At 36.9% G+C, this 24,679-nt stretch overlaps 2 protein-coding genes across 3 annotated transcripts; one reads left to right on the top strand and one right to left on the bottom strand.

Moving 5' to 3' along the window:
- Positions 1 to 1,371: 1,371 nt before the first annotated feature.
- Positions 1,372 to 11,084, bottom strand: LOC6646727 (activating transcription factor of chaperone). Of its 2 annotated transcripts, XM_015177547.3 has the most exons (5): positions 10,914 to 11,084; positions 9,712 to 10,023; positions 9,538 to 9,648; positions 2,567 to 2,844; positions 1,372 to 2,500 (listed from the first exon to the last, which is right to left on the bottom strand). In XM_015177547.3, exons 2-5 carry the CDS (start codon positions 9,890 to 9,892, stop codon positions 1,904 to 1,906), a joined length of 1,167 nt encoding a protein of 388 aa, XP_015033033.1. In that variant the 5' UTR covers positions 9,893 to 10,023; positions 10,914 to 11,084; the 3' UTR covers positions 1,372 to 1,903. The 2 variants fall into 2 exon arrangements, with proteins under 2 accessions (XP_015033033.1, XP_002069405.1); XM_002069369.3 differs by lacking the exons at positions 9,538 to 9,648; positions 9,712 to 10,023; positions 10,914 to 11,084 and adding an exon at positions 5,639 to 5,687.
- A 5,910-nt stretch (positions 11,085 to 16,994) lies between these two features.
- LOC124460283 lies at positions 16,995 to 18,050 on the top strand. Its single transcript, XM_047010819.1, has 3 exons — positions 16,995 to 17,228; positions 17,286 to 17,907; positions 17,977 to 18,050. The coding sequence occupies exons 1-2, from the start codon at positions 17,145 to 17,147 to the stop codon at positions 17,589 to 17,591; spliced, it is 390 nt and encodes a 129-aa protein (XP_046866775.1). The 5' UTR covers positions 16,995 to 17,144; the 3' UTR covers positions 17,592 to 17,907; positions 17,977 to 18,050.
- The last annotated feature ends 6,629 nt before the right edge of the window (positions 18,051 to 24,679 follow it).

The following is a 24,679-nucleotide window of genomic DNA, read 5'->3' as shown; positions in this document are numbered from 1 at the left end:
ATTAAATAACCTAAATGAAAATAAAGCCAACCTTCGTTATAACTATAAACAGTATATCTAACGTTGTAACCGTAAATCGGCTTTGTAACATAAACATTTGAAATTAATCTAACCTTGAGTCTCGAAGATACACTTATTAAATGAGAATAAGTTTACTCTTCTTATATCCTTTTTGAATCAACTTGTTAACGCAAAGCGAAATATTGATTTAAGGCTTTTTTCATTTGAGTGAAAAAGTCACTCACCCTTAGGAGTTAAGGCTTGAACATCCCCCTTAAATTCCAATACTTGCTCTCGACCTGTATGCCGGTTCACTTGGATTACTTAGGCCTGAAGATTGTCGCTTAAGTCGCTCTTTTGACATTGAACAAATAAGCACGAAAAAGGATTCAGGAGCGAAAACGCGAGCTAATAACAGGATTAACACAATGGGGGAAAATTGAATTTCATGCCAATATACAATGGCCCGCTTAAAGTCACAGGTCTTGGTGCTGTTCCTTGGTCTCGCTGTCGGACTCGCTCTACGGATGAAGTTCCGGCACAGGCGGCGATGGCGGTGGCGGTGGCGACAACGGCAACGACGAGCGAGCAAACACAAAGTCCCAAACGTAATTTTCACGAAATCATTGAACTGCGTGTGAGTGTGAAAAATAACAATTTAGATAAATATTGCGACGGCGACGGCGACACGACCTCCATGGGGCGTCATACCGGGTCTTCTTCTTGGGCTAGCTCCTCCAGACTATGCGCATCGAGCGTTGACACAGAAATCATATTAATATAAATTAACGATGTGGAAAATTTAGTTTAGTAGTGAAAATGGCGCCGTAAGGAAGGCGAGTCAACTTTATGTCTCACGTCGTCGGCCCATCAGTCAAAATGTCCTGGCGTGCAAATCCCAAAGTGGACCCAAACTCAATCTGAGAGATTGTTTTGTTTTGCTTTTGCAGCGTATTTTTTCTTCGTTTTTCGTCCACTTTCCAGCATCAATCTCAATATTTTTCAATTAATTGCCCTGTTCTCAATCGATGTTTGATTTAATTTCAATGCATTTTCTGCCAACGTCATGTGTGCAAAGTGGGCGAGTTGGGATCCACTCCCGCCCCAACTTAGATTCAACAACTCGCGCAGAGACATAATCATAATCCGATTATATCTACGTCATCCACTTCTCATATGTGGGAGCCGGTGAAACTTTACAGGGTTGGCTGGTAAAGGATAATAACTTGTTGATTGTGAACTGATGAAGTTTTTCAGCCTTACCAAGGGAACGAAGTAGTGTTCTCCTGTTCGTAAAGTGGGCAGGCAAGTTTAACTAGATTGAAAATTAATCTCGCAAAGAGCTGAAAATTAAATGAACAAGTAGAGAAGTTTTTTGAAAACCCTTTTGATTTATTGCTGATATATAATAAAATCAAACTTTTGTATTACGATGCTTATTGCTTAAGAAAGAATAATAAAAACATTGCCTGGAAACGTTCAATTGCAGCAGATGGAGCACTGGGTATTGCTTTCTAACTTATTTGGAGGATTGAAACAAAAAGGTTTTCGTAAATCTTTTTATGTTGCAAGTTATGGGTGTCATGGATAAGGTATGACCCACTGGCCAGTGCTGCTTTAAAAGGTGTTTTTTTTTTGTCATTGGCCCACACTGGCGAAAGGGTTCGAAGCTTTGCAGCTTTTCATAAGCGCCAAAAGTGCGGGTCAAGACGTACTGCTGTTACAATTACTATAGGTGACAGTGTCCAAGCAAGTTGATAAAAAAAAGAGGACTGTATTATTTCATGTGGGAGGATTACGATGTTCTGTGGTAGTTACGAGGGAAGGGGCTTGGATTGTACTTCTTACTATGATAACGATATTTTTGCAAAAGGCATTGAAACTTGAAAAGTGTTTCTTATGTTTAGTGCTTGCGACCCTGATAAAATTCACGGATTAGTTGACGCAAGTAGCGGAGCTCATGGCGACGATCAGCCAAAGTACGACGAAGAGCCTCGTTCTCCTGGGCCAAGATCTGCTCCTCACCCAAAACATTCTCCATTTCCATTTTCTTTTTTTGACGATAGCGTGTGGCGGCATTTTTGTTTTGCTCCTTTTTCCGGATCTTGCGATCCTCCACGCCACGGCCATAGGCTCGAGTCCGCTTTTTGGGTGTCTTAATTTGCACGTCCGTCTCCAATTCGAAGTCCCCATCTTGGTGTTGGAACAACTCCTCGCCAGCGCTGTGAGCTGGTGACGATTGAGCACTGCTGTTCTGTTCTGGGAGCCATTCCTCATCTATGCTACTGTTGTTGCTGCTGCAATCCAACGATGAGGACGCTTGTGACTCGCAGTCATCGTTGATTTGTTGCCACTGCAGTTCCTGGGCGCGAAGTTTCACAATGTCGTCGACCAGTTGGCTCTCTCGATCGATTTCACTGCCCGCCGTCCAGTTGTTGAACTGGAAGTTGTTGGCAGCAGCTGAAGTCGATGAGTTGGTAGCATCAGAGGCATAAGGTAACTAGGTAAAGAACAACATAATTTCAAATAAGATCATCAACCAAGCAGGTGCTCTTAGTTCACTTACCACTTTTTGCTCGGCCTTAACGAGCGGCGGCTGTTGTTGATGTTGATAGGCATCGAATTGGGGAGGCGATTGTGGCGGCGTCAATTGCTGCAATATTACGGAGGAGTCTTCGCATTGTTGGGGGAAAACTACAGCCGATGGTGCTGGAGTGGTCGGCGCTGAGACTTCTATTTTAGTTGTGGGTATAATTGGTTGGGACACTACGTCAATAAGAGCCTGATATTGATTAGGTTGATATTCGATGTAGTGCACTGCATCCTTTTGGTCCAAAAGGCACTCTGAAAGGTGAAACAAAGAGAGAACCCAAAGTTATTACAAGACCGTAAATAAAAGACATCCATCGACTGTGCTCATTTCTAAATTAAGATATTTCCCACTGATTAAATTGCCACGATTTTTTGAAGGGGCTTTTTGAAACTACGCAGCATTGGTCTGTCTATCCGGCGCTTTGTTCTCACAATTTGAACTCGTTTTCATTTAAGTGAAGGACGTTTTGGAACCATTTACATATCGATTCTGGCATAATTTTCATTTATTTATTGTTATACACTGAACCCAATCAATAAATGGGTATATTAAAGTTGTCAGACTGTATGTAACAGACAGACGGAATAGTACCCTATGCGATAAAGTAAATTTATATAAATTCAGCGTATAGTCGCCGGTCTCTCTCTCTTTATCACAAGAGTTGGTTAACAGTTGATTTTAGCAAATCAAATATTTGGAATTAATTAAATTGAAATTGATACAGGGTATAGCCAAATCGGCTAATTGTCTGGCAAGCTTCAATTCTGTTTTCAATTCATTTCTATTAACGTTTTGCTTATACATCTGAGAGAGATTGGGACAGACGACAAATATTGAAATTAGCGCAGGCAATCGACATCGATTTGATTACATTTTTCTGCGTTGGCGACTGAGAAGGAGAGTTGATTTCTAATTGGGAGAAGGGAAAGGTTATCAGTTGCAAAATTAGCAAGAGACAGAAATGCGAGAGAAACATACATATACAGATATAGAGAAAAAGGCAGAGAGAGAGAGAGCGAATACATATAACAACATTCGAAACCTATTGAATTGAAGGTGTAACGAATTGACCGACACCTTGGAATAGGCTACACATTCTCCTCTTGCCCACTTGGTGAAGCTTGATTTCTGCATTAACATAACAAGTTTTCCACCAGGTGCGCACAATATAAGAAAATTTTTAAATAATAGAATGAAGGCAGACCGAACATTGTATGCCCTCTCAATGTTTACTTGAGTTTACCTAACAGAGCTACTTTAAGTAATAATCTGGCAAATGCACTTAAACTTGTTCTTATCCTTGCATCCTTTAAACAAGGGAACTCTCAAAATAAATGTCGCTTCATTTGAGAGTCGACTCGTAATATAGTTTCCAAATTTGGAAATGCATCACACATGTATCTCTTACTGTAGGAAATTTGCATACTTTGACACAGTGAGGGCATTAAAATACAGAGAGCAATTTGTAATTGCAATAAATTGATTTACATAAAATCTCGTTTCAACATTTTCCAGTACACAGGCGGCAGCCACGCCCAGTAACACATAACGACAGCAACAGCAAGTTAAATATCTTATTAAAATGTTTACTCAAACGACAATGGAAAATTTTTTTTTACATGGCTAATCGGTAAATAAAAACAATTTACACGTATGCTTAGAGGGAAAGAAATTCTCATTTTCGAAATGGATTCCCCAATTTCCATCGACTTTCCGTTCCGATGTTGGAGATTATTAATCAGTTCTCCATTGTCCTCAAATCAAGAGCAAAATACTTCATTTAGGTCTCTACGCACATTAAATGTTGTTTGCCCTCTATTCAAGCGTGAATACTACGCAATACTAGAGCTGAGAGCCCCAGATGTAGGCTGAAACTTTGATTAAAAAATCATAATAAATGAGGAATTTACAATGTTGCAAATGTCGAGAGACAACCACAATGCCATTCTACAGTATCGTTGCTATAGATGAAATGTATTAATTATTAATGGGGACATATGATTAAAAACAACCTTGATATAGAGTCTAGTTAAGTTAGTTCGCTCAATACAAAAATATTAGGTGCGACAAGGAAACTGCATTCAGTAAAATTCCCATTCACTGGGAAGTTTTTGTGTTTTTCTTTAGTTCGTCATAGTGCTAGGAACAAGATGTAAACACAGATGTATGTATGTGTATGTAAAAGAATAGAATAATTAGATTTGTATATTAGGTCAAGGCCGTAGAGAGTTGTTGGAATTATCACCAAATATTCAGATTTCGACTAGTTCTTTTCACAGTCCTCAAAATATTCTCTTATCTTTAAGAACAAAAAAAAAGCAAACACTCAAAGACGCCAGTCAGCAATCCTCATGCAAATGAGTTTTATAAATATTTAACTGAAAGCGAGGTAAACTCGCTTGACCGGAAAGTCATCTTAAGTAACATCCAGACTTTGAAAGTCTTCGTAAAAGAGTTTAGCAGTTGGCAAACAAAACAAAGGAGGGTGCGGTGAAAGAAAGAAAATAAAGTTGTGAAAACAACTTTCCCCCACCCCACCCCACCCATGCCGACCCTTCAATACTCTGCACCCATCCCCCTCATCTACTTCCGCCTCTGAACAATGATGATGTGGATGACGACGATGATGATGAGTTGGAAATTGGTTATTGGAAAAGCAATAATATGCGTTGATAAGGTGCAGCGTCGGTCCGACTGTTGGTCAATCAGATGATCAATATGAAGAGACAAACAACGCACAGTTCATTTGGGTTCAGCGCGAAAGAAAAGTAGAAAGTAGAGCGGACAGATTATGTCTTCCAACTTTCCTCATTGCATCTTTGTAGATAAGCTAAGATACGAGTACTTAAAAGATCCCAAGGAATCATCTTAATCATTTCGCCATGCGTCAATACAAAAAGACATTCTATGATATCTTTCCTAGATTTAAATAGCTGTCTTCATGTACAATTGAGTGAGTTATCGATATACGTCTGCAGACTTTACTTGGGGCAGCATAAGGATACTTAATTTATAATTGGATTTCGGATTCATCATTATACTAACCATAGGCTTGTTGCATAAATATGTAAGTGCTCATTTTTGCGGCAGCAGTTATTCAAAAGCTCTCAAGTTTCAAAGCAAATTAATAATAAAAAAAAATACGGATAAGGCAGTACGAAAAGTAATATGTATATAAAATCATAAAAAGACAACGAAATTCGTAACGAAATATATGTTTAAAAAGAGCGATTCTAGCCTTAACTAATAAGTATAAAACAAAACTAATACCTACTAAAATGCACTAAGAGTTATGTTAACGAGATGCGCTTTTTAAATTATTTATGATAATATTATATATTTGCAACAGAAGAAAATGTACATACAAAAAATCACAGAGCAAATTTTGAACCAAGTATTAAATCTCAATTGTTGTTGCAAGTTTTGCTTACAGCACTTAAGCCAAGTAAATATTATTAACAAATATAAACATTTTGAAGATACACAAAGTCTACGGCACAAAGACACGTGGTGCCCGGTGTCAGGTGATTGAAAAAAGAAGATAAACAAAAGATGATAAACTTTCTTTCTGATCCTAGATCAACTGCTGCCGCAAAATGGGTGTGGCGTGGCCGTGGTCCGATCAGAGCTACTGCACTCGCGTCACGTCTCTTTTTAGCGTCGTTTCACCAACTTTTGCGAATTGATCACAATTTCACGGTTCCACATGTAACGGTATCCACAGTGTGGTATCATGCTCACAAAGTCCTTTCGGATCAGAATCGAATCAGTTTGTTCCGAAAATATAGCTACATAAATGTCGAAGTTGGCTAACACTGATCAATAGCCAATAGCCTCAAACGAACGCGTTTTCTTGGTTTCTTTGACGCCGTTTCGAGCGAATATTCCCTTTTGTTTGGGTCCGACAAGTTCTGTACACCGTTTGAATGGCACTCAGAAGTCCGTGCACTTTTTATTTATTGCCTATTTGGGCAATAATACAAACAATTAGAATTTAAATCATTTAACTAAACCAATGAAAGTTGCAATTAGTTTTCGAATTGGCTAAAGGTTTGGTTATCCGCCCATTTTCGCGTATTCAAAACGCCAAAACGTGATTTTAATATCGTTTTTTATGCTTTAGCCAGTTTCTTTGTTATGTGGTCGATTGTTGTTTTTGTTGTTGAAAATTCAAGTCGAGTTTCAGTTTGGGTTTTGTATTTTTGAAGTGCACGCGTCAGAGTAGCAATTTGTACTGAGTTCGATTCGACAACTGTTTGAGGTTTTTGCCTTGGCCAAGTATCGCAGAGAACGCGTAAGATGAGCGAGCGAATAAGAGCGAATTGTATCTCAGAGCCCTGCAACGAGATCAATCTCAAGTCGAGATTGTTTGTCTGCTTCAAAGTGTGTGTGTGTGTGTGTGTGTGTGTGTGTGTCTGAGCATTCAGTGCTATCAACAAGTGTTCACAGCACGAGCCCCGATTTAAGATGCGAGAGAAGCCAACGGACTTACAGCTGCACATTGTGATCAGGATGAAAATAAAAATCAGTGGGTCGGAGTTATTTTGTCTGTATCCAATTACTATAGGTATATATATTGCGGTATGTACTATCACATGGACTTCATATATGTATCACATAAATAGACTAAAATTTCGAAGAATTGACTTGTTTAACAGTTAATCCACTGTGTCTTGTCCCTTGGTTTACATATATTGTTTGAGATTATCAACACTTTGCATTATGAAAAGCAATCACCCAAAGAATTGCAATCTTCCTTTAAAACTTGCCCCAAATTAAGTGTTAATAAACAAACATTGGAATCGGCTTAAACGGAAACTCAATCTGATCGAGGTACGTTGACCTCTCAGACACCTGAGATAGATGCATCAAACTGTTGCTATGTCTTGAATTTTGATGATGATAGAGAATATTGCTTATATATTCTCAACAGTTTCTTTCTCAACAGAGAGGTACAGTAACATCCATTTACCACTTGGATTCTCTTATTTTTGCCTCTTTTTACAGATAGAGGTTATTTAAAGAATCCCTGAAAAACCCCAAACGTGCCAAGCCTTAAAATATACAGGGGGCACGTCTTTTAAAGCAAATACAACAACTAAAAACCCAAAAGGAGACACAAAGGGATCAACTGCTTAAAATATCTGGACATTTTAAGTACTCTAAATTTGCCTCTTATACTTTATGAACAGTTTTAGTTAAACTTCTGATCACTTTTAGAAACTGGAAATGCTTGAAACAAAAACGTTTAACCTTCAATTAAAAACCTAAAGCCTTTCAAGCTTTACGGCCATTGATTCGGGCATTTGCTTTTAGTTTCCCCCAAAACAAATTAGAAATCAGCTGGACCGCACTCCCAAGAGTTGTCAGCGAAGACAACAGAAAAAGAGCGAGAGTCGAAGAGACAGAGAGAACCAACAGATCATTCATTGAGTGCGTGATCAGAGCAAAATTAAAACAACACATCGTCTTACAGTCGACTTCCATATACTCTTTACCTACAGTTTGCTTCCGTCTCAGTCATAAGATCTGTACTTCAGGGTCTCTTTAGAGTTAACCAGAGTGGCAGGTGCAGCTAAAACTAAATTGGCTGACTGTTCTTGACTTGAATTCACCTAACTCATATGTTTGGCACTCGCAATATGCCCTGAATTACAGGGTGTTTAGCTTCCAGTTTCATTACTCTTTTTGGCAGGGCCATTTTTAGCGTCTCGCGCAGCTTGTTGGCCACGTTTATAAACAATAATTACGGCGATTGGAGATCTTGGTGAAAACAACAACACAAATGAGCATCCAACTGTATGTAAACAGACAAAATCATCACAGAAATACGACAACTGATCCGGTTTCTCAACTTTGGAACTGAATGCGTGCCAATTTCGACTCGAAAAATATCCGAAACATTATTAAAAGATGACTGTGATGGGTGGCAGACCCCCTTCTAGCGAATTCAGTAAAACATTTAACTGGCAAGTTAAGTCAATCATTAAGTCAGCATTTTTTACTACCGTCTAGCGTCGATTTCTTTTACTTTTTTGCAGACGATCAAAGTTCGCTTGCATTTATCTAAGGCTTATATAATATTTGTTATATATATTATGCCACATCTGAATAGACTTATAGTTCAGGTTTTGTCTTTGGATAGAAGCAGTTCATCGAAAAGTATTGGAATTTGATTTCGTTTCCAAATCAGCTTTTAACAATTTCCTTTTACAATAAGGGATTAAAATGGGACTATGTGAACATGTTTTAGATACATCCATTTTGTCTTAAAAATATAAAAAAGTTGTATTATTTTGTAAATTTATATCATATTCCGATATCGGAGCGAAAACTCTCCTACTTCATTTAGTTTATTTGTTGTTGGTTTACAATTAGATTGGAATTGGATGCGGTGCGGAATGTAATAATAATTATGTCAAAAAAAAAAAAAAAAAAAACGTATCGAAATTCGACCTAGTCAAGAATTCATTCCGCAACTGCTTTAATGTTTTAATATGTATTGATGTGTGTTTGAAATTTAAAACCAGAATGCAGCTTGTCGTCATGACCAAGATTTTATGGTATAGGTATATTTTAGCAGTAAGAATATTTTAAACTAACAATATTGAAATACGAGAATTGCTTGAAAAATAAGCAACTAATTGATCCAATATATGGATATATGGAATAATTGTCAGATCCGGCAGAATCCGAGATTTGCAATGCAAAATTACACTAGAGTTAGAAGGACTTTGTGTTGATTTAGATAGACAGACGAACAGACATGACTTTTGCAACCTGATTCGTTGTTAATGAAAATATATCTTCCTTAAAAAGTAGAGTAAAGTTTCTTACACAAAGCAAATTATCTTACAAAAACGCAAATTTTTTTCATGTATGCTATTCTTTTTTATATAGTTTAAAATGTATGATTATTGCCTAGCATATTATGTGAAACTTGCCTCCGTTCTTCAGATCAAGAAACTCCACAACAAAATCCTCGTCCCTTAAGATTTCCGCCGAGTCACTATCCGTTGGGTCCTTACCTTCAACATCGCCAATCAGAGTAATGCCTGAAAAAGTATTAGTTCGATAAAGTTTTACTCGAGTTAACCATAAATGACTCTCACACTCACCATTTGCAAAGTTATCGTCATAGATCCAGTCGGTGATACTAGTTGTTGTCTCATTGAGAGCAAACAACTCGCTGGCCACCGCAGATCGTGGGGAGGGAGTCTCCTGCTTGAGATCCCAGTACAAATCTCTGGGCAAATCCAAGCTTTCCATGGTCAGAAGAATTGATGTGTTTGTGTCCATATTCAGAAGCAGAAATTAAACTTAGTATACAATATATTGAATAGATGAAATCCGGTCCAACTGATGTCAATGATTGTTGTTGTTGCTGTAGAGCTTGGTGTTCTTGTTGTTGTGAGGATGCCATGGTGGCACTGTGGAGTTAAAGAGCAAACAATTTAGTTGTGATAAATAATTCTGATGACCTGTTCAAAATTAATAAATGAAATATATTTTAGTTGCACTTTAAAACTAAACTAGAACCTAATTTTCAATGCTTAAATTTTCATATAAACTTTTGTTTTCTGGCTTCACAAAGGGCATTATTAAATCAAAATCCTTAACTGTCTGTCTCTTCAGAAATCAGTTTATTTTATTTTGCTATTGTCATCAAGATAAGGTCTTAAGAAATACATATAGTTAGCTGTTATTCTGGCAATTTGATCAATCATTTGTCATCCAAACATATGGTAAAATTGCTTGTTTATACTCTGTTTTGGCAGCATTTCGTACAAAATATATTTAATGCCACTGCTTAGGTCTATACAACACTTTGACTTCTGATTATGGTACAAAAATATTGCAAGATTTTATATACACAGGACAAAAGTAGTAAGAAAGATCAGAATGTAATCAATAAGAGGATTTTATTAAAGGCATTATATTTGTGAGTCATTTGTATTGTTGTTTTGCTTCTTCATTTTCCCTCTCTTTCTTTCCTCTTACTTTATTGCACGTGTTGCAGCCTGTGGCACAAAGGTTGACTCAGTTTCCCCGATTATTGCGTCAGCCATTTTCTCCAGTAGTCTTTTTGGAACCAGTAGTTGTTGCATGCCCCAAAAGTCTCTCGGCGCAGTGTCCAAGTTTGTATGATTTTTGCCACGTTACCATGAGTTGGCACAAAAACAAGAATTGATTTTCACTAATTCCCATTACAACTACCGACACACATAACGGCAACTAATACGAAATTGCAACAACTAGAGGAGCGTGTATATGTGTTGGTGACGAATTGCGAAATACGGATGCAATTTAAAGTACTTACCGTTTTAGTGTATACGATTCCATTTTAATTGTTGTGTTTGGGCACCTAAGTGCGGTGTTTTGTTGCTTGCGCACAAACTATAAATCCATTTTCACGTTAATATAAATGCAAAAACCTCGGACGAAAATATTTTGATCTTTTTGCGTTTCATTTGGGAACGATACTGTCAAGTAGAGCTGACACTATCGAGGTATCGAATATTACTTTTCTGCGCCACTATCGATATTTTTTTATCCACTATCGATAGCGAACAAATATAAGGTGATGGGTGTTTTTTTCACACCACTTAAATACATAGATACAAATACAATACAAACCAGACGGCCGGGGCTAACTTCGACCGCGTCAAAGTTTGTACACCCTTGCAACTTTTATGGTAACTCTTTCCTTACCTATAGCCATCAAAGTGGAAAAACGTTCAAGCGAAAAGGGCTAATGTTTGCGAAAACAATCTTAGCATAGGAAAAAACTAAGATATTGATCAAAGTCACTGTTTTCCACCGATCGTTCCTATGGGAGCTATATGATATAGTAACCCGATCTTTATCAAATTCGGCACAGTCATTAACAGATATATTAAACTAACAAATGTTTAATTTGAAAGCAATCGCGTCAAAAGTAACGAAGCTATTGACAAAAGTCACTGTTTTCGAAAGATCGTTCCTATGGGAGCTATACGATATAGTCACCCGATCTTGATCAAATTTGGCACAGTGTAATTAACTCACCAATATTAAATTTCATGACAATAGCTCAGAAAATAACGAAGTTATTGAGAAAAGTCACTGTTCGTGACTTTGCCATTTGTATGGGAGCTATATGATATAGTGATCCGATCCGGCTGAATCCGAGATATACAACGCCTGCAGTATATACAAGCCTACATGCAAAATTTCAGCTCTGTAGCTCTTACGGTCTAGGAGGAGTTTGCGTTCATCAAGACGGACGGACGGACATGGCTATTTGAACTTGTCTCGTCATGCTGATCAAGAATATATATACTTTATATGGTCGGAAATGCTTCCTTCTATGCATTGCACACTTTTGACCAAAATTAATATACCCTTGTTGCAAGGGTATAAAAACCACGTATTGGCAAATCTAAAGTTTGACAATTCTTTAAAAGAATTAATGATGGTAAATTGGCAAAGTGTCGTTCATGTGGTAAGCTATATAGGACAAGTGGAAATACCTCCAATTTGTTTGACCACCTTAATCATATACACCCAACACTGCGAATAAATGAATTGCTAACACCTGTTAACAAAATCGATAGCTACGTAAGCGCGATTTATGATTCTTCAAACAAGCGTAAAAAGGAGCTGGATATGGCGCTTATGGAGTATATTTCAACAGATATGCGACCATTATCCGTTGTTGAAAATGAAGGACTCATTAATTTTATAAAGCTCCTAGACCCGCGATAAAAGTTACCATCAAGGAATACTTTAAAAAATGTGATGATGCAAATCCAATTATTGTGCCATAACCACTGACATGTGGACGTCTGTATCCAATGATGCATACTTGACTGTAACTTGCACGTTTGTGTTAGTATTATAATTTTTGTTACCTTTGATATTAAGTATGAAAAAACTGTTTGCAATGAAGCAATATATGTAGTAAGTTATAAAAGTACAAAGTACTAAAATTATACCATACACTCATAGGGTGAAATGGTATATTAAAGTCGCCAAAATGTATGTAACAGGCAGAAGGAAGCTTATCCGACCCCATAAAGTATATATATTCCCGATCAGCATCAACAGCCGAGTCAAATTAGCCTTGTCCGTCCGTCTGTCCGTATGACCACCTAGATCTCGGAGTCTGTAAAAGCTAGAGCCACCAATTTTGGCATGTAGATTAAGTTTATTTCAAATTTTTGCCTCGCCCCTCTCCGCCCCAGCAATTTAAAAAAAGCGTTTATCTCAAAAACTATTCTAGCTAGAGACACCATATTTGGCATGCATATTTGCTTAGTAAATGCACACATTTTGTATGTATAAAGATTTTGCCACGCCCCTTTCCGCCCCCGAAATTTGAAAAACTCGATTATCTCCCGTAATGTTCTACTTTGTGCAATAACACACTTTAATTTGATACTAATATCCAGCGAAACACCAAATTTAATCAAAATCGGACAAAAAGTAGTCGAGTTAATATAAACGTTTTTCCGAGGGTGCTCGTATGCTTGAGAAAGCGAAATACTAAGACATGCTTGTTTAAATAATGTGAAAATGCATATATATTTGCTTTACTGGTGTATGGTATACCTAAGTCGGCGAGACGACTTACTCGCTTCATTTTTGTTACTCTTCATATATACATTATAAAATTAAACATTTTTATTTTTAAATTCAAATGAAAATAATAGAACGAAATATTTCGATAGTATCGATATATCGAATTTTTTCATTCAAAACATCGAAAATGGCAAGTTACCTCCCCCTTCCCATAACCATCGAATCGATATATACCAGAGCCTAGAGCTGGGAAACTATCGATAGTGGTCCCATTCGATATTTTCGATGTTTTGAGAGCAAAAATTCGATACTATCGATACTATCGTTTTTGTTCTAAGCCCATTATTTGACTTTGCAAAATGAAATTACAAGCAACTTTTAGTTATTTTAAACATGTATTTAGTAACATCTGCTTAGGAAATTAAATTTCATTTTGTTTTCCAAAAAACCAAAAAAAAAAAGCACATTTTGTCAGTTTTCAAGAGGCCTAATGAGATCAACTCTATTAAGGCATACAACAAATTAAACTTCATTTCGTTTTACAAAAAGTCAAATTAACAATTTGTCATTAGACATCTATGATCTAATGAGATCAATTCTCTTAAAAAATAAATCAAAATAAACTTCATTTTGTTTTACAAAAAAAAAAAAACAAAAAAATTAAAAATAAATCACATTATGTCAGTTTTCACAGTTCAATGAGATCAAATTCAAAACAAAACAAAAAATCACTCTATCCAAGCATTTCTTTGTAGGAATAGAAGAGTATCCAGGTTATTTGCTTTAAGCGAAGCTCTCCTGTTGCTGATTATTAGCCCAGCCTTACTGAACATACGCTCAGACTCTGTTGATGTTGCAGGTACACAAAGAAATTTAGCTACCAGATTCTTTATACTAGAATCATTATACTGGAATTATAGAAACGTTGTTTATATATATATATATTTTTTTTAATGTTTGATGCAAATTTTTATAGTTACCCTCCAGTATTGTAGGGGATCTACGTCCTCATCCGAATGCTTTAAATTCAAATATTGTCGGAGGTCAACAATAGCGTCGGATCGTTTAGTCCTCGGCAAATCTTCAATATTTTTTTTTACAAAAGTAAATAGGGACTGCCGATTTTGAACTGGTGTTGGTGGCTCTGCTGAATGGACTGCAAAATTTTCTGTTGAATTTTGAAAAATAGTCATCTCGTTTTCCAAAACTTTTCAGATAGCGAAGCGTTGAATGGAGAACGAAACCCTTGTTTTTTAAATCGCGGATCCATCAAAGTAGCGATTCGTGGCAAAGAACGCTCTTCATATTTGGACAGCCTCGCTAATATATTTTCCAATAAACATGTGCAGGCTGCTACACCCTCACTTGTCTTAAGGCTCGTCTTAGTTGACTCAAGACTGTGCAAAAGACCACAAGTTACTGGTATGCATAAAGATATGGTAACATTTGTATTTGATGACTTTCAAATGGCGCCAATAAATTTGATAAGTCGGATAATATTTCCAGTTCGTCCACAGTGAATGGTTGTGGCGCTTTTGAAGTGTTTAGGAAAACTTTTCCAATAGCCTCGTGCGTTTTTAAAATTCTCTGTATCATGTGATACGCGCTGTTCCATCGAGTTGGAACTTCCTGCTTTAGACTATATTTAATGTCCCCATCTTGGTAATCTTTCAGCTTTTTGTATGATGTAGAGCTGGACTTAAAATATATGACAGTGGTTTTACATTTCGTAAGTATATCCGCTAAGCAATCTAGCTTAAGACAGCTCTGCACAACTAAGTTTATTGTGTGTGCGAAGCAGGGTATATTTCGAATTTTAAGTAAATCACACGCTTTAACCATCGCACCAGCATTATCTGTCACTATTGCGACTACTTTCGACGAAATCTTCCATTTGTTAAATACAGTTTCCAATGTGTCCTTGATATTTTGTGCAGTGTGATTGGTTTCCGACAATAATTTAGTTGTAGAAGTACGGCAGTTTGCAGCTTAAACTCATTTGTTATGAATGTGCATGTTACTGTAATGTATGCTTCATTGGCCAACGACGTCCATAGATCCGTTGTTATTGCGCAATAATCAATTTTTTTTAATATTGCCATCAATTTGATGGATTTTGCTTCGTATTGTTCAGCCATTAGCACATTTTTCAAAGTCTTGCGCGATGGCAACTTATATTTTGGATCGAACACATTAAGCATACTTCGAAAGCCAGTGTCTTCCACAACTGAAAATGATCGCATGTCAGTAGCAATGTACTTCATTACAGCCGTATCTAATTCCCCCTTTCGACGAGAATTCGCATCATACTTTGTAGTGACAAAAGCATCGATCCTTGGTAATGTCGCCGGTAAATCTCCAACGTTTATTGTTGGATGCACACGCTTCATGTGATCAAAGAGATTTGACGTGTTTCCGCTGGTTTTATACACTTTTTCGCACGAAAGACACTTCGCCGACTTACCGTCATTGGACTTTGTAAAAAAAGTCCAAACTTTTGACTTCCCAAGTCTAGACCTTTTTGTTTCTTATTTTCCTCATCTGAGCTGATATGTTCTGCTTCATCGTTGTCTACAAGAAATACAATAGAAATCTGGCAGAGCCTCAGCACTGGCAGTCAGCTGCCAAAAAAAAAGACCTGCTAACTCGGCGAAAAAAATTATTTTAGTAAACTTGACATTCTTATCCATACTTATTCATTAAAATAATAAAATTAATATAAAAAAATTTGTTCCATTCACTTTAATACAACAAATCATCGTCTTTCGGGGCATGTGGCTGTTAAAGTTGTGGTATCCGATGAATTGGCCTTTGTCGAACCAATCAGGGATACCCAGGGTCTTTAAGTTCTGAATCCTCTCGTATTCCTTTGACTGGAATTGTAGTAAAACAGAGCATTAAAAGTTTTGCATATCGTCATTGGAATACGAGACCCCAGCCACCAGAATGTTTCCGAACAGACTGAAACATGCTGAAAAAGATAATTCATAATTGTATTTTGTGTAATTTTAAATTATTAATAACTTGAAATTTTACGTGAAGAGGCAAATTGGCTGCTTCTTCAAGAAGTCCTCGGGGTCCTTAACGGGAGCCAGTCTTTCCAAAAAGACTTTCTTCTTTATTGGCCGTGAACGCCAAATTAGCCCTTTTTGAGCCAGATAAGCACATTGCTGCTTCTGGCTATCTCCGACTATCCCCGACAATGGTGGTGTTGTCGTCTCCTGTCGAGGTTTCTGCCCCGATGTGCTGGGGCAGACCTCGAGCAGGCGTTTTCGGGACGTTGCGACGCCAACGTGTTTTTTTCCACGTGGCGCTTTATATTTGATAGTCTTGTAGACTCGTCGTCACAGAACTTGCACATAGGCATTTTGGTTTTGGTTTGGTCTGTTTTCTGTTTGGATTTAGATAACGATATCGATTACTTGGCGTGCTTTTGCGCCAATAATACAGGGCAAGCCAAAAGAAGTCATCCGATGTTTCATTTTCATTTTTTTTCTAAATAATGCTAATGTTTGACCAATAAAATTCTTAAGGTTTAAATAAACATTTATTTTTATTTTAACTAAAAACTTCTTTTGGCCCACCCTGTGTATGTAAGTATATCGATATCGATAAACTAAACAGACGCCAAGCTTGATGCGCCAATAATATTGTATATCGATAAACAAAACGAGAAAAAACAAGCCGCGCTAACAATGGAGGATTTAATTACTTTTAAAAATTTTAAATTTAATTTGATTTTTTTCCCAGGCCTCGGGAACATGAGCAAAGAAGTACAGCCCATGTTCTTCGAGAGTTTGGAGGAACGAATTTTTATGATACGCATATTTTAATACCAATGCGTTGATGGGGTTACAGCCCCAAAATTTGTATACGCTAAACTTGGACGAGCTCTAGCATCACGCCCAACCATATGTCCATAAGGAAGGTAATTGTAATCCGATCCAATCCAATTGCAATCTATTCCAATTCTTTTTAGATCTTTGTCATGTACATGACAGATTTGGACACTGAGGACCAGGTATTGATATGTGCGCGGAGCACCTTTCCGAAGAAGGAATCCGACGAATATGTAAGTACATACAGATACAGTGGTGTCAAAAATTTATTCATTTGGCGTTTTCTTCAGATGATCAATGCGGAGGAAACCGCAGAGAGTATTCTGGAAGTACCGGAGGAAATACCACCGGATGTACGACGCAATGTGGTGGCCATTGTGACATCGGGCGCGTATGAATATGATCGATATAAAAATCGATATATGGACGATATAAAAGAGCTCTGCTCATTTAAGCCTCCCCATTTGGTGTTCGATACGACACATCTTTTGGCAAAGTTTGCCAAAGAGAACAATTTGTTTTGCACTGTGGAAGTGGTGATGAAAACATCCTTGCGCAAGGAGAGCTACGTTGAGCAATTAACAAATATTCGATAAGAATGTTGCTTCGTAAACGTGTCTAATTTGAGTCTGGTTTCGGCTTTTATGAAAGCCATTGCGAAAACCTTACGCAAAATATTCAAGATCAGGGACTAGGTCTTGTTGAAGAGTCTCAACAGTGACCAAATGAGAAACATATTGTTTCCATGATGCCCATCATGTCCCTGGAAGACTGCTCGGAGGGGGGAAGCTTATTAAATTGTATGGTCTTCGATGCAGCCAAACCTTTGAAGCTCCGGCGTACCTAGAAGCTTTGTCCTGATCAGACCACGCCATTAAAATGATAACACAAGTTAAATCACAACATTTAAAGGTTAGTTTGTCAATTTTTTTAATCAGATGAAAAGTATTGATATGAATTCTCCATTTCTTTTTCTTTCAGATAATCCGTTCTCAAAAAAATCGTCCCAACCATGGGCCTACATATGTTTTAAATTTTTCGTCAACTTTAAAACGAATTACAACAACAACCGATACAACAACAACAACGAAAAATATTTTTTAATTTGATTTCATTAACTATCATTATCTTTCAAATAAAAAAAAACTGTATATTGATATCTCTCTTACTTTTTGTGTAATTGAATTTTTTGTAAACCTTTGCGAAACGACACCTGAGACTAAAGTAAAAATTCTGTCTCTTCATTGCATGAGTTTTGCCAGGAACTTTTATAATTTTCTTTCAAGAAAACAGAACATTTATATAAAAGCAAAGATGAAAAGTAGGACTGTGTGGCCGATTGGATCCTGTCGAATTAGCTGTCCGCTGGCTTTTGTGGGTGTCCGTCCTCCGACTCTCCGGTAACTCTTGACCCTCAAGGATGTGGAGATGCTCCGTCTAGACACACGCACTTTTCAGTCTTTTTTTTTCCTTCTGACTATTACCTTCCCACGTGCCCTCTAGAACTCAGCTTTTTGTCTTTTTTCTCTGTGTCCTCTTCCTCTTTTTTCCAAAACTCAGAAACCGACCAATAAGTCTTTTTTTCTATTTTTAAATAAAAATAGAATAAAAATTAAAAATAAAGAAACAAAAAAATCAACAAAACAAATAACAATATTATAAAATAGAAAAAATCCTTATTTAAGCCGACGATTTCGAGTTCGGAATCGAACCAGGGACATTCCCCGAAACACATCACCAAGCGAGCACTCTATCGGTACAGCCACCGGGATACATACGAAGCAAATGGCAATATTTCTTGATATTCTTTCCACAGGGGCATATCCTATTCGCATTGTCGCTGATTTGACCAAAATTAAAAATTTTGGTCGAGCGAGCGATTGAAATGCGATGTTGTACAACTTCACGTCACACACACACTACGAAGCCTGAGCATGTACCGACCACATACATAGACAGAACGAAATCACAAGCGACATAGGCCTGCCTTCGTCGTTCTGTAGTCTGTGCTAGACTAAATTATTTTCGTTGCTGCTTGGCCCTCTCCCCACTTTACGCTCTCATTGAGAGTACGAACGTTCGGGTTTTTCCCGAAGTTCTCTGGGGTTCCATGACTAGGCTAGCGTTTGCAATCAAAAAATCATGAGTTTGTCCCATCTATGTGTTCTATGGTTAGAGCTCTTAGATTTCCTAAAAATTTAAAATTTGTTCCCGGAACCGGAACCGCTACCAGAACTAGCTCGGTTCTGTTTGTTTCTTTCCCGCCAAATTTCCAGCTAATTTTCTAGCTAACAAGCCAGCACCATCGATAACCGCATTATTGTTATTTATTTGTTTGGCCCATAACAAGATCTACATGTCTACGTGAAAAGAGACTAATATTTAATATTTATAGTTAATATCAATATATTTTATGAATTACATAAATCAAATGATTATGTTTATTGGATAATGGTTATAATAATTTGCATCTATAATAATTTCAACATACATACATAAAAAATGTTTCCAATTACAAATCATCAAAAGACCTATTTCGCTATTAGACAAAAAATAACTATTAAAATATCAAAGAAGCTAACATCGGCTATGCCGAAGTTTATATACCCTTGCAGTCCTAGGTAATAATAATTTTACATGTTTGTTTTCTGTAACTCAATTCATCAATATACAAACAAAACAATTTTACTCTCTATTTTACAATTTGTTCTTCTTCCCTCATTCCCAAAGCAAAGCAATACACATACACTTTATGTAGCGTTGCGTCTGTGTCTGTATGCATGTACTCTGTTGATAACGAAAGACGTAGTAGACAGCAAGCACCGCTTCCGGCAGAGCTGGGAGCAGAACCGATTATTAAATTGACTGTAACTTGTGTTATATTTATCCGATCACATTCAAATTTTGGGATCTGGGGTTTTATATCACATATGTAAATTTCATAGCATACTCCAATTTTTATAAAAATGTTTCTTCTAGTTCTTCTAGAGCTATATTCAGATATAGTGGTCCGATCCTGATGGTTTTCATACTTTATTTTTCCCGGGTAATAAAAAACCCCGAAAACAAATTTAAGCCCGATAGCTTTTAAGACGACTGACTAAAACGCATACGCACAGACGGACGGACAGACGGACATGGCTATATCAACTCAGCTTCTCATGCTGATCAAGAATATATATACTTTATGGGGTCGGAAACATCTCCTTCTGTGCGTTACAAACATCTGACCAATTTATAATACCCTCTGCAAGGGTATAACAAGCAAAAAAAAAACTGAAAACCCAAACCTAACTAGTTTCTTGCCGGGGTTGAAACAGAGTTTCGTCGATTTTAGGCAGGACCTCTACCCCTTACACCGTCGAGTTGCTTGTAGTCCACTCGGCGTTTACCAAAGCTATAACTTTAAAGGCGATTTATTAGGAAAATATAGAGTAGTGTGCCGAAATATTTCACACAGCTTCAAATGACGGGGTATTCTACAACATATCCAAAATTCATCCGAATCGGTGATTCGCATACCTGAAGTTTCCCTTGTTAGAGGGTAAAGGTGTATCCGAAATTGGCAGAGTGTTTGGCCGACCACCCACTAGTGTTCAATCAATACTAAAATCGTATGGGCAAACAGCTAGCCCTGAGGTTCAGCCAAGATCAGGCCGACCTTCAAAATTGAGTGCCAGAGATAAGCGACAAATTCTCAGTACAATAAAGAGTGATCGAAAAAAGTCGGCACCCAAAATACAGGAGGACCTATTTCTCACCTCTGGAGTAAGCGTTCATCCGCAAACTGTTCAAAATGTGCTCCACAGGGAAGGGTACAACGCACGAACTCCTCGTAGGAAGCCGTTGATTTCTGAGGTCAATAAGAAAAAACGACTAGAATTCGCTCAAAAGTATCTAAACGAGCCAGATTTTTGGGACTCTGTTATTTGGAGTGATGAATCCAAATTTAACATTTTTGGGTCGGATGGAGCTTAAAAAGTGTGGCGAAAACCCAATGCTGCTTTACAACTGAAATATTTGACTCCAACTGTGAAGCATGGAGGCGGAAATGTCATGGTTTAGGGATGTATCGCCGCGAGTTGTGTTGGAAAATTAGTATTTATAGATACTAAAATGGACAAGCATCATTATCTATGAATTTTGAAGGCCAACCCCAAGGATAGCGCCACTCAGCTCCATCTAAGTGAGGGTCCATATTATTTTCAGCAAGATAATGACCCCAAACACACGTCATATCTTGTGAAGGAATGGTTGCTTTACAACACCAAGCAATTGCACACTCCCCCACAATCACAAGACCTCAATCCTATTGAGAATATCTGGAATTTGTTGGATAAGAGGATCGGGAAACATTAAATTTCGTCGAAAGCTACTCTTACTTCGGTTTTGCGTTCCGAGTGGGAGAAAATTGTCGAAAATGACACCAAACCGTTAGTACGGAGTATGAATCGATGTTTCCTAGCAGTAATTGCTGCAAAAGGAGGGCCAACTAAATACTAATATGCATTAAGCTAAGATTTTTTAAGTTTACTTAAACTTTTTTGGCTTTAGTTTTTTGTTTGTTTTTATGAATTTGGGTTTTTTTTTATTTTCTATGTTAAAATGGATTGACCTCAAGAGTTTTATGTTGCCAAATATTAAATAAATTATATCTAACAATAAGCACATTCATTTTCATTTCATTTCATTTACTTTTGTTTTAGCCACTCTTTCATCAAATTTTGTCAAAAAACCTTCGTTTACTTAAACTTTTTTTGCTGACTTTACGTATTTTAACAAAATTGTGCTACGTAAAAACACATCGATTTTGGAGCTACCCTACGTAAATTTTGAGTCTGCATCCCTGACCATCTAATATATCTTTGAGTGATGGTGCATAAGGTTTTGCTGTGCCGAAAATTAACCATTAATTTCACCATCCAAAAGAGACATTCCTCTCAGTCTTTTCAATTGACTTTTTATTGATATTTGCGTATGCAACACTGAACATTTGTCATTCACGGAAAAATTTTAATAAATCTTGCAACGGTCGAAAAATGTGCTCAAAACATAATTTCTGTAATTGGTTTGTTGCAGAACTTCAATATCTCATAGAACGATTTTTTATGACATTTTCACGAATAAAACTAAATATGTATATTTGCTTTCTGTTTGAAAACAAAATATTATCTGAATTATTTAGTTGTACTTTTTTTCCATTGTATACAATACTGCAGAAGGGTTAATATATGTATTTACATACATACATACAATCAGCGTTTAATATTACTACGAAACTCCGTAGTATTTTTTTTCCCCTCGCTACCGCTCCCGTTTTTGACGAGAGCAGGATCAGAGTCAAATGCAAACTACGAAATATCAAAGAAGCTAACATCGGCCATGCCGAAGTTTACATACCCTTGCAGTCCTTGGTAATAATAATTTTATATGTTCAAAATTTGTTTTCTGCAACTCAATTCATCAATATACAAACAAAACAATTTTACTCTTTATACTACAATTTGTTCTTCTTCTTCCCTCATTCCCAAAGCAACGCACGCGTACACATACAGTTTATGTAGCGTTGCGTCTGTGTCTGTATGCATGTACTCTGTTGATGACGAAAGACGTAGTAGACAGCAAGCAGCGCTGCCCGCAGAGCTGGGAGCAGAGCCGATTATTATATTGACTGTAACTTGTGTTATATTTATCCGATTATTCAAATTTTGGGATCTGGGGTTTTATATCCAATATTATCACATATGTAAATTTTATATCGATACTCCAATTTTTATGAAAATTTTTCTTCTAGAGCTATATGATATAGTGGTCCGATTCTGATGGTTTTCATACTTTATTTTTCCCGGGTAATGAAAAGCCCCGAAAAAAATTTCATCCCAATAGCTCTTAAGATGGCTGATTAAAACGCATACGCACAGACGGACACGGCTATACTTTATTGGTTCGGAAACGTCTCCTTCTGTGCGTTACAAATATCTGACCAATTTTATAATACCCTCTGCAAGGGTTTAAAAATAAATGCTATGCTCTGCTATAGTTTTTGACGTTTAAAAAAGCTATAGCAATAGCAATAGCAAAAAATTAAACGAATTTTCATACGTAGCCGTAGTTCAGAACCTAGCAGATGAGCCGTAGTTCAACAACGAGCAGATTAAAATTTTTTTTTGAATACCATACAACCATAAGGTAAAATGGTAAATTAAAGTCGCCAAAATGTATGTAACAGGCAGAAGGAAGCTTCTCCGACCCCATAAAGTATATATATTCTTGATCAGGATCAACGACCGAGTCGATCTAACCAAGTCCGTCTGTCCGTCGGTCTGTATGAACACGCAGATCTCGGAGACTATAAGAGCTAGAGCCACCAAATTTGGTATGACTTGTGGGGTATGTAAATGTATAGAGTTAATTGGATTTTTTGCCACGCCCCTTACGTCCCCAGTATTTACATAAAACTGTTTTTCTTAAAAAGTATAACAGATAGAGACATCAAATTTATATACTCGTTTAGTTAGCGCGCAGAATATGATTGTTCCAACTTTGGTAAATATTTACTTAAGCTACTCGAGATTTTAGTGTTGAAAAGTAAAAAAAAAATCGTCTAAAGCTAGATTTTAGTGTTGGCAAATGCCATTTTATTTGGCGCGTTGTTGGACCGCCCTGACAGCCAAATATTTTACTTTGAATTGTAGAATTAGGGAATATTCGGCTGCTCTGGCAGCCGCACTATTCTCGTTTGTTGAGAATAGTGCGAACAAAAGTTGCAAAAAGCCCGCATATTGGAGTATCCAAAATTTGGCATCTGGCAACACCATCCCAAAATTGTACAGCTTCTTTTTGCCGGAAATAGCTACTTTTAGCTATAATCCCGCCAAAACATAAATTTTCTTTTGTAAATTACACAAAAACTACATAATAAATCGCCAAGGCGCACCTGAGGTCTTGCTCGTGGAATTTTTCCCTTTCGTTTAATACCAACTTTATGTAGTTTAAGCGCGTTTTGGGCCCAAGTAACTTACGTTAATATTTACCCATGTATGATGATATGATCCTGTAATTAAAGATCAAATTAAATAATATCGAATATTGCTCAACAACTTCAGACTGCTGGACATCAAGCAGAAACGAAAGTTCATTGACAATCATTTTGTGCTGAGAGCTGCTGTATGGAGAATACGACCTCTTGTTACTTTACATTGATACATTACGATCCATGTGTCAAGACTTTGATATTTATGAAAAAAGACAAACTACCTTAATGGTAATAAGTCTGAGATAATGTTCCACATTTTAGAAAACTTTATTGTACGAAAAAGTTCTCACATATATTTTTAAACTGGTGTCCGGGAAGTAGTCAATGTAAAAAATAACTAAATGTTTTCTTTTGACGTTATCACGATAAATAATCATTCATCATTTTTTTTTTCAGTTAAAAATCAAATACAAGTACTGCTTTCATGAAACAAGAAAATATTTTAATTTCATTGTATCCATAAAGTTTTATTTAGCAAGTTTAAATATTAGAGCCATTCTCATTGACATTATCGATATTTAAAACCATCGGACTCAAAAATATCGATGGACGGTCCATCGATGATTTTACAGCACTGCTGTTAAACATCGTCGTAACAGAAAAAGTCTCATTAAAAAGTAAATAAAATCGATTTTAACAAATCTGTTG

Source organism: Drosophila willistoni (assembly GCF_018902025.1).
Source record: "Drosophila willistoni isolate 14030-0811.24 chromosome 2R unlocalized genomic scaffold, UCI_dwil_1.1 Seg167, whole genome shotgun sequence".
Lineage (NCBI taxonomy): Eukaryota > Metazoa > Arthropoda > Insecta > Diptera > Drosophilidae > Drosophila > Drosophila willistoni.
This window is presented reverse-complemented; position numbering and strand designations above follow the sequence as displayed.

Coding starts and splice junctions, on each gene's coding strand:
- LOC6646727 (XM_015177547.3), bottom strand. CDS start 9,892: ATGGACACAAACACATCAATTCTTCTGACCATGGAAAGCTTGGATTTG. Junction 2,845..9,537: donor TCTTGATCTGAAGAACGGAG/GCAAGTTTCACA, acceptor TTCACCTTTCAG/AGTGCCTTTTGGACCAAAAG. Junction 2,501..2,566: donor TTAAGGCCGAGCAAAAAGTG/GTAAGTGAACTA, acceptor TTCTTTACCTAG/TTACCTTATGCCTCTGATGC.
- LOC124460283 (XM_047010819.1), top strand. CDS start 17,145: ATGTACATGACAGATTTGGACACTGAGGACCAGGTATTGATATGTGCG. Junction 17,229..17,285: donor AGAAGGAATCCGACGAATAT/GTAAGTACATAC, acceptor CGTTTTCTTCAG/ATGATCAATGCGGAGGAAAC.